This window comes from Salarias fasciatus, chromosome 6, assembly GCF_902148845.1.
Source record: "Salarias fasciatus chromosome 6, fSalaFa1.1, whole genome shotgun sequence".
In the NCBI taxonomy this organism is placed as follows: domain Eukaryota; kingdom Metazoa; phylum Chordata; class Actinopteri; order Blenniiformes; family Blenniidae; genus Salarias; species Salarias fasciatus.
The window spans coordinates 26,281,531-26,296,550 of NC_043750.1; the positions used below are offsets into that span (position 1 = coordinate 26,281,531).

The 15,020-nt window shown below is 42.6% G+C and overlaps 2 protein-coding genes across 2 annotated transcripts; both read left to right on the plus strand.

Moving 5' to 3' along the window:
- The first annotated feature begins 416 nt into the window (after positions 1-416).
- LOC115390711 (CD209 antigen-like protein C) lies at positions 417-10,277 on the plus strand. Its single transcript, XM_030094690.1, has 7 exons — positions 417-526; positions 834-923; positions 1,672-1,740; positions 2,400-2,474; positions 7,621-7,763; positions 7,859-7,959; positions 8,115-10,277. The coding sequence occupies exons 1-7, from the start codon at positions 439-441 to the stop codon at positions 8,254-8,256; spliced, it is 708 nt and encodes a 235-aa protein (XP_029950550.1). The 5' UTR covers positions 417-438; the 3' UTR covers positions 8,257-10,277.
- A 1,904-nt stretch (positions 10,278-12,181) lies between these two features.
- LOC115390713 (C-type lectin domain family 4 member M-like) lies at positions 12,182-14,833 on the plus strand. The gene is made up of 6 exons (XM_030094692.1): positions 12,182-12,294; positions 12,653-12,742; positions 13,483-13,551; positions 13,913-14,055; positions 14,184-14,281; positions 14,422-14,833. The coding sequence occupies exons 1-6, from the start codon at positions 12,207-12,209 to the stop codon at positions 14,567-14,569; spliced, it is 636 nt and encodes a 211-aa protein (XP_029950552.1). The 5' UTR covers positions 12,182-12,206; the 3' UTR covers positions 14,570-14,833.
- The last annotated feature ends 187 nt before the right edge of the window (positions 14,834-15,020 follow it).

The window sequence follows — 15,020 nt, forward strand, 5'->3', positions numbered from 1 at the left end:
CTCAGAAGCTTTTTTAAACAACCTCATCATGTGTTAAAGACAACATGACTGTTTACGTATGGGTAAATATGAAGTTTTAACCAGCAAATTATTCCAGGGTGAGACATTATAATTTCACTTCAGTGGACTTCAGTTGTGTTAAATGCAGAATTACATTTCTCATTCTCCTCACAGTGAGTTATTAGCAAAAACATTTTTAGGAAGGAAGCTGACGGAGGTGTGATCAAAATGTAAAAACAGACTCAGAACTTTGGTGCCAAACATGTCATGTGACCTGCTGCATTTTTAGTTGTCCTCACATTTGAGTGTTTTAGATGTTTAACATGAGGAAGTACAAATGTTTTAAGCAGAAGTAATGACAAACAAAGATATACCTTGAAGTTTAGCAACATATACATAAAACAGAGCAGCAGCCTCCTCACTCTCAGCCTCACTAACATGGAGATGGTCGTCTTTGAAAATGAACCTGAAGTCTTGATGGAAAACATCTCTAATAAAGGCCACAGAGACACATCTGCAGCACCAGGTGAGAGACAAACACTAACATCAAATCAACCTTAAACTTCTCCTTATTGAATTTGTGTAAGAGTTTAGCAGTGTTTAAATAATGTGCTGAGCGTTTCTCTGTGTTTCTATTAAAACATCAGTTATGAACATTTTTTTGAAGATTTTTGTTGTTGTTCAAAAACCTGATGCTTTCGTCATTGCATTCAATAAATTTTCATAATGTGTTCAAGTATTTTCTAGCTATTGCTTTAAAATTTTTAAACATTGACCCTGTGTGTGTGTGTGTGTGTGTGTGTGTGTGTGTGTGTGTGTGTGTGTGTGTGTAGGTCTGAAGCTGTACAGGTGTGTTGCTGTGTCTTTTGGTCTCCTCTGCATCCTTCAGGTTGCTCTCAACATTTCCTTGAGACTTTCTCTCAGTAAGTCTTATTTGCTTACATGTCACTTCTGACACAGGAAAGCAGACATTGTCGCCTCTTCTGTTTCCAGAAATAAACTTTTTATTTCAACAGACTGCACACATTGCTCTTCATTGCACTTCAGAGAAACCTGATGTTCTGAACATGTTTTCACCAAAATTCATATGAACTAAATGCTGGATCAACATTCAGTATAAGACTGATCTGATACAAGACATAACTGAAACAATGTGATTCTCTTGTTTTGTTTAAAATACACCAAATTGAGGAAGATCAGTTTTATTTCAGAAATTGATACTGAAGAATACTGAAGCAACCTCACTGGACAACAAGTCATGATGCATGTGAGCTTCTTTTCTCGAGTTCCCTGTTTTGCAGTTTTATTGATTCCCAATTAGAAATTTGAATTTTCTATTTACTCATGAAGACATCATCAACAAGGACTTTGCACTGAACCACTTCGTCGATATGAAACATTATTTGAAAGGATCTATTGGTCAATGACTATAAGACAATCTGAAAGCACTGAAAGCTTCAGTCTGTTTCTGAGTGTAGTGATGAAAATAATTCACCAAAACCTTCATGACTTTATCATCAACTCAACCACATCCTGAATAAGTGACTGTGCATATGCTGAAACAATTCAACAGGGTGATGGATCTCATCTCTAACTCTGACACAATATAGCATGTGATTTTAACTCATTATTTTGAGGCTGATGCAAAAGATCATACAAACTCCATTTCAGACTGTGAAGCCAGGACCAAACAGCTGACTGAAGAGAGAGATGAGCTGAAGGGGAAGCTGAATGACTCCAGTAAGTATGACAGTGAAGCCACTTTAGTGTAGACAATTCTGATGTTTAAAAAAATGAAAAAAACAAAAATGAAAAACTGGTCATATTCGACTATGCTGTGCAAAACACAACACAGTCAACGCTCAGCTCAGTACTTTTACAGTGAAAAACTGGACTACCTTTACCAAGTAACAAGCAACAAAAAACGAAAAATAGGAATGTAACTTTAGTTCTATGAATCCTGAATGACCGCCAGAAGGAGGTGACAACTCATTCTGTGCTGCCTGCGCTGGGGTCCTACCACCTGCACAGTGACACCTTATGCATTTGGTGGACTGACTACATCTACTGTAACTGATCATGCTCTCTCCTCACAAATAAGGTGGGAGAAAACCCATGTGCGTGGTAAATTCTATAATGTAAAAGATGGCTCAATGTTAGATTCGTAAGTATGGATGTACAAAGTATACTACGAGACAGTCAAAAGGAAAGAATTACTGTTTTATTTAAGAAATCCATTTTTTTATTTTCAATGTTTTGTTCAATATTGAAAACATTACATTCTCAAATGATTATAGTCCATGTACCATGAGGGAGAACTCTTGTATCACAGTTTAAAGTGTCAAAGTTTTTTTTTTTTTTTTTTTTAAAAGTTGATGCAATAAATTAAACAAATTCAGTTTTAGGTCATGAAGCCGAGATAAAAATCCTGACTGGACAGAAAGATGAGCTGAAGAGGAGACTGGATGACATAAGTAAGTATAACAGGAAGGCTATATTATCAAAGACAGACCTAAAGCTAATATGACAAATAACAATGTTCTTAATCCACACAATTTCTCATTAAAAAAGTAACATTTTTTACAGACAGATCCAAAAGGAAAAAAATATCTACAATCGTTAAAATATAATTAGATTCACTTCCATTTCTATCTTCATTATTTTCTGCACATTCAACTGTTTCTTTTTAAGAGTGACAAGAAGGTTCAGTTTTGTTTTAGATCATTTTTCCTTAAGTCATCATACATCCCTAATACACATTTGGTTTCTACAAAGCATCACATGATGTCTTAAAAAAAATTTCAAATAAAAATTATCTCATAAGCCTAAAGACTGCGATATACAGACCGGACAAGATTCGCACTTTGTTTAGAATCATGGACACATGCACTCTTACAAACATAACATACTTCAGTTATATTTAAGAGGAGTAGATTGGTTTCATCCACCCACCCACAAAGTCATTGGAGCAAATATATTCACGTTCCCAGCCAAATAATACAAAACAAAACCACCTAGATGAATTTGAAGAGGGGTGACCAAATCTAACCAAGCGCTCCCCTGCAGGGGTGGTGCTTATGCATTTTTTTGTAGGCTGAGTAAATCTAATCGATCGTGTCCTCTCCTCACAAAAATGGCAAACGCAGAAAGTAGAACTCGCACTGCTGCAAAGCACATCATGTGCCACAATTCACAAACAATATCTCATTAAGGTAAGAAAGTGAAAGTGCCCATTTACAGACTTGATGACAGGTATTTAACTTTTAGTGTTTAGGTGAGTGGAAAGAGATCTTTTATATGGCTAACAATCAAACAGAAGGTCGAAACGAGATGAAATGATAATTGTGGTCTCCTGAGAGTTTATATAGGATTACAGAGGAACAGCAGGGACAGAGGGATTCCTGAGAGTGCCAAATTATTGATTAACCCACATTCACACATTCTGACATAGACAGCGGTTTCCTTATGTGGTGAGAGATGGGAATCTGTAAGGTGGATGATCAGTGATCAGTGCAGGGCCAATTTATCTTTCCCAGTGGCAAAATTAGGAAGATGTGCTCTCACATATCTCCTGACCTGAAGGTATTTTTAAAAAAGTCCTGTTGCCTGTGAGAGCAATTAACTTGAAGCTGTCAGAAAGATAGGTGATCTATACCTGGGTGGCGCATGTGTGAAAGATTTATTGCAGAATCGAGAATCTTTATTGACGTGCAGAGCACAATGAAATTTTGAAAACCAAACAAAAAGTGACTAGTGCACAGTGAAATTAATCTTCAAAGTGACCAGCTTAAATATGTTGTACATTTTGGCAGGGCCGGTTCGTCCTACAGGCAAAGCACCTTCCTGCCTGGGGCGCCACGTACTGGGGGGGGGGCGCCATGGCCGTACAAGGGGCGCCCCGACGCTCCGTGTGAGCACTGCTCTAACGGTCCGTGTGAACACTGCACTTCTCGGCACAGCTCGGCATCCCCCTGCCCAGGGCCGGCGCGGGCTTCTCAGGCACCCTGGGCAAGCCCGACACGAGCGCCCCGTGGTAGTGTCGCGGAGAGTCGCGCCGCCACAGTTGTTGAGGGGGGGGTGAGTCGGCAATAGTTGTCGAGGGGCGCGAGCGAGCGAACCAAGCAGTGCGCTGCTCAAACGGCCGTCACAGCGGCGCACCCTGGACGGTGCGCCTCACGGCCTCATCAAGCGCCCCCCTGTGGCTCGGCGCCCTGGGCAAGTGCCCCGGATGCCCAGCGTAATCGCCGGCCCTGCCCCTGCCCCCGCTCACCAACTCGAGGCACAGGGCGCTCGTGTCGGGCTCACCTAGGGCACTGGAGAAGCCCGGGCCGGCCCTGGGTTGAGCACACAGCCCTGCGGTGTGCCTGTGCTCAGGATCAGTGTGGATGATGTCTGGTCCCCAATTCTCACCACTTTAGACCTGTGGATGAGAAAATCTTGAGCCTGATAGTCCAAGGTTGTGGAGCTTCAATATCAGCTTGTCCGGGATTACTGTATTAAAAGCCGAACTGAAGTCCGCAAATAGCATCCTAACATAAGTGTTGGGATGCTCCAGATTGGTCAAGGCAGTGTGCAGTGCACATTAGACTGCATCCTCTGTTGACAGGTTCTTCCTGTATAGGCAAACTGATGTCTGTCCAGAGTAGCCTAGATGTCCAACTTAAGACAGTCTTCTCAAAGCACTTCATGATTACCGGGTCAGAGCGACAGGGCGGTAATCATTGAGGCAGGTGACAGCAGATTTTTTTAGGCACAGGCACAGTGATGGAGGACCTGAGGCATACAGGAACTGAAGCTAGCTTTAAAGGGACTTAAGGCAAAATTTGTGAAAAACTACACATGCATTTCCAGTTTATTCAACGCTAATGGGCTGTGAAGCATTAAAAACCTAAAATAAAAGGGCAATCCACGTATCTGTCTGTTGCCTTATACAGGCTGTGTGCCTCAGAATTTGTTGCTGTTCGGTGTCCGAATTTCCCGCATTCGTGGGGATGTGATGTAAATTGACGCTGTATGCTCATTGCCGACAGCTCTTAAACAGGAAGAACATGGCCACTGTGGACACGAACTCAAACACTGCTGGGATCAGGGGCAGGGTGGCCATCGGGAGGTTTCACCTGCCCCCCCTGACCCCCTCTCCCCGCTCTCATGGCCCGTGTGCGTGTCCGCTGTCCCGATATATTATATATTTGCTCCTGGTCTGCGAATCGAAGCACGACCCCCCCCCCCCCCCCCCACCCCCCCGCGCGCTCCTCATATTATCCTCAAAGCCCACAAAAAAGTGCCACCAGGAAGAAAAAAAAGGACTTTATCAGCGTTATCTCGTGAGTCAAAAAAAAAAAAAAAATGACCGAAGTCGTGCAGGCACCCGAATAAATATTGGATATGCGTTTGATTCATGGAGGGAGCTTCAGCTGCATTTGGGAGTGAAAACGGATGCTGACAAAAATCACATAATATGCACTGTGGTCTTGCAGTAAACCACGGCGTAGTAAACAGCATGAGCATCCCTGGTACAGTGCTGTGAAGATGGACAGTCAGTAGTGTTTGTGCGCGCTCCTCCCGTTCCGTCTTGGCTGGTGGCTGCAGTTGCCCACAGCGCCTATCGCGACAGCACTGAGCTAAATTTTGTAAAGTTGCCTGAAGTTACTTTAACAGGTTGAAAATGTCCACAAAAACACCAGCCAGCTGATGCACACATAGCTTAAGGACCCAACCTGACACCTTTTCTGATCCTGCAGCCTTGTTGGTGTTGATCCTCCTTAGAGTGGAGTTCACCTGGTGCTGCTGCAGGACGATGGGCTGGGGCTGCTCCTCAAGCTGTGGAAGATGAACAGTCTCTCTGCTGCCAGGTGTCTTGAAGAGTCGAAAATAACTGTTCAAGGTGCCTGGCCGAGTGGAGTCTTGGTTGATCTGCCGGTTGCTGTTCTTGTAGTCGGTAATAGTTCTAATGCCTCTCCACATTTTCCAAGGGTTATTGTCAGTGAAGTGCTCCTCAGTTCACTCTGTACCTGTGTTTGGCTTGCTTGGTGCCCTTCCTCAGTTTTTATCCAGGCCCTGCTTTAGGCCAGTCTGTCACCTGACATGTAAGCTGTGTTCCGTGCTCTGAGCAGAGACCACGCTGTGCCGTCACACCATGGTTTCTGGTTTGGAAACACCTTGACGAATTTTGTGAGTAGAACAGCATCAGTACAGCACTGCACGTAGCTCAGGACGGATGATGTGTATGCCTCCAGCCCTGAGCCATCTTTAAACACCTCCCAGTCAGTGAGTTCAAAACAGTCCTGTAAAGGTGAAGCAGCCTCCACAGTCCATACCAGAACTGTTTTGGTGGTTGGTTTGGTTGTGCAGATCAGAGGTTTATAGACTGGAATCAGTTCCACGGAGATGTGATCTGACATGCCCAGATGAGGAGCTGCTACAGCCTTTTATGTTCTTGAAATGTTGCAGTAAACTTGATCCAGTATGTTATTGTCTCTGGGGGGAAAGTGTATGAAGTTGTGGAATTTTGTTTCCACGTGATTGAAGTCTCCAGCCACAATCACAGCTGCCTCTGGGTTGGAGTTCATCTGTGTGCTGATCAGACAGAAGAGCTCCTCTAGTGCTAGCTTAGTGTTAGCTCGTGGTTAGATATAAACGGTGAAGATGAGGATGGAGCAGAACTCTCTCACTGTCTTGAATGGTGTGCATTTCACAGCTAGGTATTCCAGACTGGGTGTGCAGTGCTTTCCGATGATGTATGTGGCTGTACACCAGGAGTTATGGATGTAGACAGCGAGCCCTCTGCCTCTGCATTTAGCAGAGGCTGCAGTCCTGTCTGCTCTGAACGGACAGCATCCCACAAGCTCCACCACCGTGCTGGGTGTGCTGTTATCCAGCCAGGTTTCAGTCATGATAGCCACATAGCTGTCCCTCCACTGCGAGATGATCCTCAGCTGCATCCCGTCCATTTTGTTGGTAAGTGATCGGACATTGGCGAGAAAGACACTGGGAAAAGCCGGCCGGTGCGTGTTAGCATGTAGCCTGGCGTGCACGCCGCTCCTGTTACCTGACTTTAATTTACTTGTCTCCTCCATCTCCTGGGCCACAGAGAAGGTATGGTTAGAGCCAAAATGGATCCGCTGGCTCTCCGGTGGTATGGAATCCAGCATAAAATTGCATAAAGTTTGCAGTTTCTTCCAGTGTTCAAAAATTCAGCCCTGTCATAATGATTTAGGGCTTCCACTAATGAGCAAAAGCAAAAAGCAAAAACAGCCAAAACCCGAGAGCCTGAAGCCGTTGCCTATAGATACGTGCCGCCATCTTGTTCCAAAAAATGAAAAAGCTCATTTTGATCCATAAGTCTTCACATTTTGATCTTGTGACAATTTGGAATCTGATTTTAGAGAATCAAACAGCACAGAAACTGCTTTCCAAGTGTGTGTTATGAGCCGCTGATCATGGAGATAGCACATTTTGAATTCTCCTTGACAATCGTACACGTTTTGATACTGTGGATTGAGCATGAATAGATACTCAGTGGATGCACAGTTGAAGAAAGGAGCAGTGTGCTCATATACAAAAGAAAATCCTAATTCAACTGTAAATGTAAAAACATTATGCTGTTCTTTTCTTTCTCAGATCAACTTCTTAAAGAGGGATGGAAGTATTTCTGTTCCAGCCTCTATTACGTTTCCTCCACCAGGAAAACCTGGCAGAAGAGTCGAAATGACTGTCTGAGCAGAGGGGCTGACCTGATGATTATAGACAGCCGAGAAGAACAGGTAGCTTATGTTTGTGTGATCTAATATGAGGATTGTACAGGGTTACAAATGCACTATCAGTCCGATGTCTACTGATCAATGATTTTCTCTGTAAGGACTTCTTAAGAAGACTTTCCAAGGAAATGTGGATTGGACTGACTGATGGCGCACAGGAGGGGACGTGGCGATGGGTGGACGGGACTCTGCTGAACACAAGGTTCACATATAATTCAATCTATTAACTTACATTGAATTTAAAGACCTTGAATAAGGGAACAAGTAACTAACTTATTACTTCTGCATCTTAGTCCTTGCTTGTTGAACTTTTGTAGACTAAAAACATTAAGATATATTGTTGTTTTGTTTTTTCAGCTACTGGATCCCTGGACAGCCCGATAATAACGACAAGGGTAAAGAGGAAAATTGTGCAGAGATTCATATATGTGGCAGCTGGAATGACAAGTCATGTGGCCTTCAAAACCACTGGATCTGTGAGAAGAAAGTGGCTCCATAAGTCAGCATCCCAGGTTGATGTTGAGCTCTTCATCAGATGAGATCAAATCAGATACGAGGGAGAACCGAAAAAAAAAACGGACACTGGTCATAATGTTTCTTTTGTTTTATTTTAACAATTATTCAAAGCTGTCACCTTCAAAGTAATCCCCACTGGTTTGAATACACCGTTGCATCCGTGTTTTCCAGGTTTCAAAGGTGTTTGAAAACTCGTGCGTATTGATCCCGTTCAGTGCATCTTTCAATTTTTGTTTAACCTCCTCGACGTCCTCAAATCTCCACCCCTTCAGCTCTTTTTTCATTCTTGGGAAGAGAAAAAAATCACATGGTACTAAGTCCGGCGAATAGGGTGGATGAGCCAGCAGGGTCATCCCGTTTTTCGCCAGGAACTGCGTTACGCGCAGGGCCCGGTGCGCCGGCGCGTTATCGTGGTGCAGCCACTACTCACCATCCCGCCAAAGCTATGGATGCTTCTGCCTCACTGCTTCTTGGAGCCGCCTCAGGACTTGGATGTAGTGGTCCTGGTTAACAGACTGCCCAGGCGGCACAAATTCGCGGTGGACTACCCCTTTTGCGTCGAAAAAGCAGATCACCATGGCTTTTACCGCTGACCGGGACTGGCGCACTTTTTTCGGCTGAGGGGAGTCCGGGTGTCGCCTCTGGCTCGATTGCTGCTTCGTCTCGAGATCGTAGGCGTGATGACTTTGTCCAGCAGCCCAGGATCCTCTTCAATGTGCTGGAGGATTTTCCGGCACACATCCGCGCAGGCCGCCTTCTGCTCCGGAGTGAGGACGCGTGGAACCATCTTCGCTGCGACCCACCGCAAGCCCAAATCCTGGGACAGGATCTTCTGACAGGAACTCCACTGAACCCCCATCAAGGTGGACACCTCCCCGATCGTCCTTCGCCTGTCAGCCAAGACCACGGCTTCCACCTCGCGGATCTTTTCCTGCGTGCATGAGATTTTGGGTTGTCCGGAGCAGGGCTGGTCTTCAATGGACATTTCGCCCCTTTTAAAGCGCCCATACCATTCAAAAACCTGTGTTCTCCCCAGGACACCATCTTTATCCTCTGTGAAATTACAGACCCATTTCCAACCTCCCCTTCATCTCCAAAATCCTTGAAAGAATTGTTTCCAACTCCACAACCATCTTAAATCAAACAATATGTATGAGAAATTCCAATCCAGTTTCCACCCTTCTCACAGCACAGAGACAGCTCTCATCAGAGTCACAAATGACCTTCTGATGACCTCTGACTCCGGCTCCACCTCCCTTCTCATCCTTCTCGACCTCTCTTTTGCATTTGGTAATGATGATCACCACATCCACCTTCATCGCCTCCAACATGACATCGGCATCACTGGCACTGCCCTCCAATGGTTTCACTCTTACCTCTCAGGAAGGACCGAGTTGGTAGCCCTGGTGGACAATAAATCCCACCCCCACAACGTCACCTGTGAAGTCCCCCCAGGGCTCTGTCCTCGGTCCAACCCTCTTCACCGTCTACATGCTCCCCCTCGGTCGTGTCGTCAGCAGGCATGGAATACAATTCCACTGCTATGCTGACGACACTCAACTCTACCTCAAGGTCAGGACTGGGCTCAGGACCATGGGCGACAGGACCTTTGAGGCTGTGGCTCCCCGTTTGTGGAACGCCCTCCCCGACCACCTCAGGGCTCCACAGACGGTGGACTCTTTCAAAAAAGGGCTGAAAAACGTTTTATTTCATATTGCTTTTTCAGATTGATTTTACTGCTGACTGCCTTTACTGTTTTAATTGTCTTACTGTTTTTATTGTCTTTATCATTGTTTATTTTTTGTCTTCTTGACTGTGCACTTTGAGATTTGCCCACAAATGCAAAATGCATTATAAATAAAATCCATTGTTATTATTATCATTATTATAACCTATTGTCAGGATCTGATTATAAATAGAAGAGTAACATCTACAAGATTTAGATCTGCAGTTTAGTCGATATCAGAATCATTTGTGTTTATTTAAATAAAAAAGGAAACTCAGTGTGATGGAGTGTTGACTTGTCCAGTCCGTACACTGCCCTCAAACATCATTGGTTGGGATTGACTCCAGCACCCTGCAGCCTTTCACAGGGTAATGGATGGATGGAAGCACAGTTTTCAAAAAGGTTTGATGACCTTGCAGCCTGTCCAGGGTATATACTGTCTCTGCCCTGGATCAGCAACAAGAGTCCATGGCTACGAACTAGACAAAGAGCTATAGAAGATGGATGCTGTAAACTATGCTGTACTTTGAAATGGAAGTTCCCCTTTTGAGTGCATTTACATAGCCAGTGACTCTGAAGCACCCGTGGGTGTGATTGTGAGTGATAAGAGCATCTGCGTCTTCTGTGGTGGATAAGGAACATGCTGTGGTGTGAGCAGTGCTTTTAAACCAATCAGCTGATGCTGAAGACCTCATCTGTGTTGATGAGGTCAAGCTGCCACCTGGGCTGGCAATGAGAGGAGCAACATGGAACTGGAAGAAGCAGCTGGACTGGAATGATTCCAGGAAAAAGGAGGTGAAAGGATTTTAAACCAGGAAGAGAATCAAATCAAATCAAATCAAATTTTATTTGTATACCCCTTTACACACAAAGAGTGACCAAAGTGCTTTACAGTGAAATAAAAGCAATAAAATCTTAACAACTAAAACAGATGGTACAATTTGAAATTTTGTCCATGACTAATTAAAAGGAGCGATGAAAATAAAACAGGTAAAATACAATTCAAACGAAGTGCCACTGTGCTACTGAGTGCTAAAAGTCATCCTGAATAGATAAGTTTTAAGCCTTGATTTAAAAAGGCCCAAGTCAGTGATGGTTTGCATGTCGGGGGGCAGTTCGTTCCAAAGGCTGGGCCCAGCAACAGAAAACGCCCGATCTCCTCAGTGTTTATATCGGGCTCTAGGAACTTCCAGCAAGAGCTGATTTGATGACCTCAAAGCTCTGTTTGGTTTGCGAACTTTCAGAAGCTCTGTCAGCTTTCGGGGAGCGAGGCCATTAAGCACTTTGAAAACAAAAAGTAAGAACTTACAATCGACTCTGAAAGAAACTGGAAGCCAGTGCAATGATAAAAGAACTGAGGTAATGTGGTCACGGCGAGGCGTGTTTGTTAAGAAGCGAGCTGCAGTGTTTTGCACCAGTTGGAGGCGACTCAGGCGAGACTGGGACGCTCCGATGTAAAGGGAGTTGCAATAGTCTATTCTTGAGCTGATAAAAGCATGAATTGTCTCTTCCAGGTCAGAGTGGTTTAAAAATGGCTTCACCTTGGTTCGGAGACCAACTTAATTCATTAGTTCATTATAGAAAATTAGTCGAAGTTTGACTTCAGCTGATTAACTTGTGTTAAATGTTGAATTTCACATGTGGGTTCTCCTCTGTCACAATGAGTTATTTGCAAATCATTCCAGGAAGGAAGCAAAATGTAGTGTGGGCAAAATGTGGGCATGCATTTAGACCCTCAGTGTGTAATATGTGAAAGCAGCACTGTTCGTGTCATGTGAACTCCTGCATTTCAAAGATGTATAAACCTCACAGCTTTGGTTGAGCTCTGCTCCTCCCTCCTGCTCTTGGACAAACTTGTGTATCAATAGTTCAACTGCTAAATTGAACTCATTCCCCTGTCTGAAAATATCAATGTCATTAAATTAAGATTTCTGCAAGGATTTAAATGAACTTCTTCAAGATAATCATATCAACTGCTGATCGTCATACCTGTCATGAGCAGCTCAGAGATAGTTTACAATATGATTGTAAAAGTAAGAAGGATGATCAAAATCATATTTTAATCGAACTCTTAATGTTGACCTAAAATGAGGAAGTACAAATGTTTGAAGCAGAAGTAATGACGAATGACTAAGATTCACCTCAAGTTCAGTACCATCTATAGAAAACCCCTCAACAGCAGCCTCCTCACTCTCAGCCTCACTAACATGGAGATGGTCGTCCTTGAAAATGAACCTGAAGTTTTGATGGAAAACATCTCCAATAAAGGCAACAGAGACACATCTGCAGCACCAGGTGAGAAACAAACACTAACATCAAATCAACCTTAAACTTCTTATTGAAAAAGTGTAGTGTTTAAATAATGTGCTTCTTTCAAAACATCAGTTTTCAGCAGTCATGAAAATGTTTGATTTTTTTAATTTTTTTTTTAACATTCAATAACTTTGAATGATGTGTTCATGTCTTTTTCAGCTAGTGCTTTACAAATGTTCTGTGACTTTGATACCGGCTTTAGACCAGTGGTCTTGTAGTCTTGTGCTGGAGAAGCATGCAATGGTGCAAATAATATTCGTGTTGTTGTGTTTTTCAGTTACACAATGTACAATATGTTGTTTTAAATAGTGATCCTGTGTGTGTGTGTCTGTGTGTGTAGGTCTGAAGCTGTACAGGTGTGTTGCTGTGTCTTTTGGTCTCCTCTGCATCCTTCAGGTTGCTCTCAACATTTCCTTGAGACTTCCTCTCAGTGAGTCTTATTTGTTTACATGTCACTTCTGACACAGGAAAGCAGACATTGTCGCCTCTTCTGTTTCCAGAAGTAAACTTTTTTTTCAACAGAGTGCACACATTGCTCTTCATTGCACTTCAGACAAACCTGATGTCCTGAATGTTTTCACCAAAATTCATATGAACTAAATGCTGTACAGTACAAGACTGATCTGATATAAGACATAACTGAAACAATGTGATTCTCTTGTTTGTTTTGTTTAAAATACACCAAATTGAGGAAGATCAGTTTTATTTCAGAAATTGATACTGAAGAATACTGAAGCAACCTCACTGGACAACAAGTCATGATAAATGTGAGCTTCTTTTCTCAAGTTCCCTGTTTTGCAGTTTTATTGATTCCCAATTAGAAATGTGAATTTTCTATTTACTCATGAAGAAATCATCGACAAGGACTTTGCACTGAACCACTTCGTCGATATGAAACATTAGTTGAAAGGATCTATTGGTCAATGACTATGAGACAATCTCAAAACATTGAAAGTTTCAGTCTGTTTCTGAGTGTAGTGATGAAAATAATTCACCAATATCTTCATGACTTTATCATCAACTCAGCCACATCCTGAATAAGTGACTGTGCATACTGAAACAATTCAACAGGGTGATTGATCTCAGCTCTAACTCTGAACCAATATAGCATGTGATTTTAACTCATCATGTAGAGGCTGATGGCAAAAGATCATTCAAACTCCATTTCAGACTGTGAAGCCAGGACCAAACAGCTGACTGAAGAGAGAGATGAGCTGAATAGGAAGATGGATGACTTCAGTAAGTATGATAGAGAGGCCACACTATTGCAGACAGATCCAAAATTTTGAAAAAAAAAAAAAAAAACACCACAACCACCCCCAGCCCAACTCACTCAAATCTCATTTTGAATTTCACTTAATTTCTGTATCTTTTCATTCTTTTTTTAATTTTCAGATATAGCTATAAAATATGTTCTCATTGAATTGTATTTTATTCTCATCATGTGAGTTTTGTAGATGTTTACTGTCACTATATTACCTTGATTTTCAATGTTCTGTGCTTAAACATCTAATGCTTTGTGTATTTTAACATGTCCATGATATTGAAAAGGGTTGTATTCAGTTTTGTATGAACCTTTACTCACTTTGTTTCATCGAAGCTCACAGGTCCCATAATGGATGGCTGTATTTCAGCCATAGTTTCTACTATATTTCTCAAATCAAGAAAACCTGGCCCGACAGTAGGAATGACTGTTTGCAAAGAGGAGCAGATCTGGTGATTATCAACAGCAGAGAAGAGCAGGTGTGTACAAACACTACACAGAGAAGTAGTCTTTAAAAATGTATTTATAACAGAGTGAAATGCAGTTGATATACTGACATCTCAGAGTTGATTGATAACACTCTTATTTGTCTCTATTGAATTCCTAGGAATTCATTAAAGTATTGGTGCAAAACCTGATGTGGATTGGGCTGTCCAAGAGAGATGGGATTTGGGAATGGGTAGATGGGACTCGCCTGGCTCAAAGGTTCTCATGCAAAATAAAACATCATGTGACCACATTAGAAATGAATACAGAGAACAAGTTTTAGTCTGTGCTGTCTTTTACTTTTTCATTCAGTTTTTATTCATCTTGTTCATTGTTTTTGTTTGTTTTTCTTTCTCCAGTTTCTGGTGCTCTGGGGAACCGAATAATCACAAAAGGGGAAATGAAGACTGTGTACAAATACACAGCTGCCACCCTGACCACGGCTGGAATGATGAAGAATGTCGCCATTCCAGTCTCTGGATCTGTGAGAAGAACATGGCTCTATAACTTACCAGCTGTGGTTTAAAAGCGAAAACCCCAACCCCCCTTTTTTTATGATTTTATTTGTCATGGCCAATAGCAGCAATAAACCTGTAGTGCAGTTGGATTAACTTCAGTTAAGGTAAAAATAAATAAATGTACTTTTAATAAAAACTGCTTTGTGTTTTAGAACCTGGCTCTTACGCCCTGTGCCCCTTCTGTTACCACTGCCGTGGTAAGCCCCAGCCCTGTCCAGTTTAGTTTTGTCTGGCAGGCAGGCCTCAAACCCCATTTATTCTTGAGCGAGTCTGCTAATTTTACGTTTTATGGTTTAATAAAGTTTGTTTTAATTTGAAATCACATCTTTTGTTCCAGTGAATTATTCGAACTTGTGGGTCCTTGTTTCTTTTTTGTCTTTTGTTTTTTTTTTTTGTAATTTGAGATCCTGGGGTCCTCAGGTCGCGTTGTCCCAGGTTTT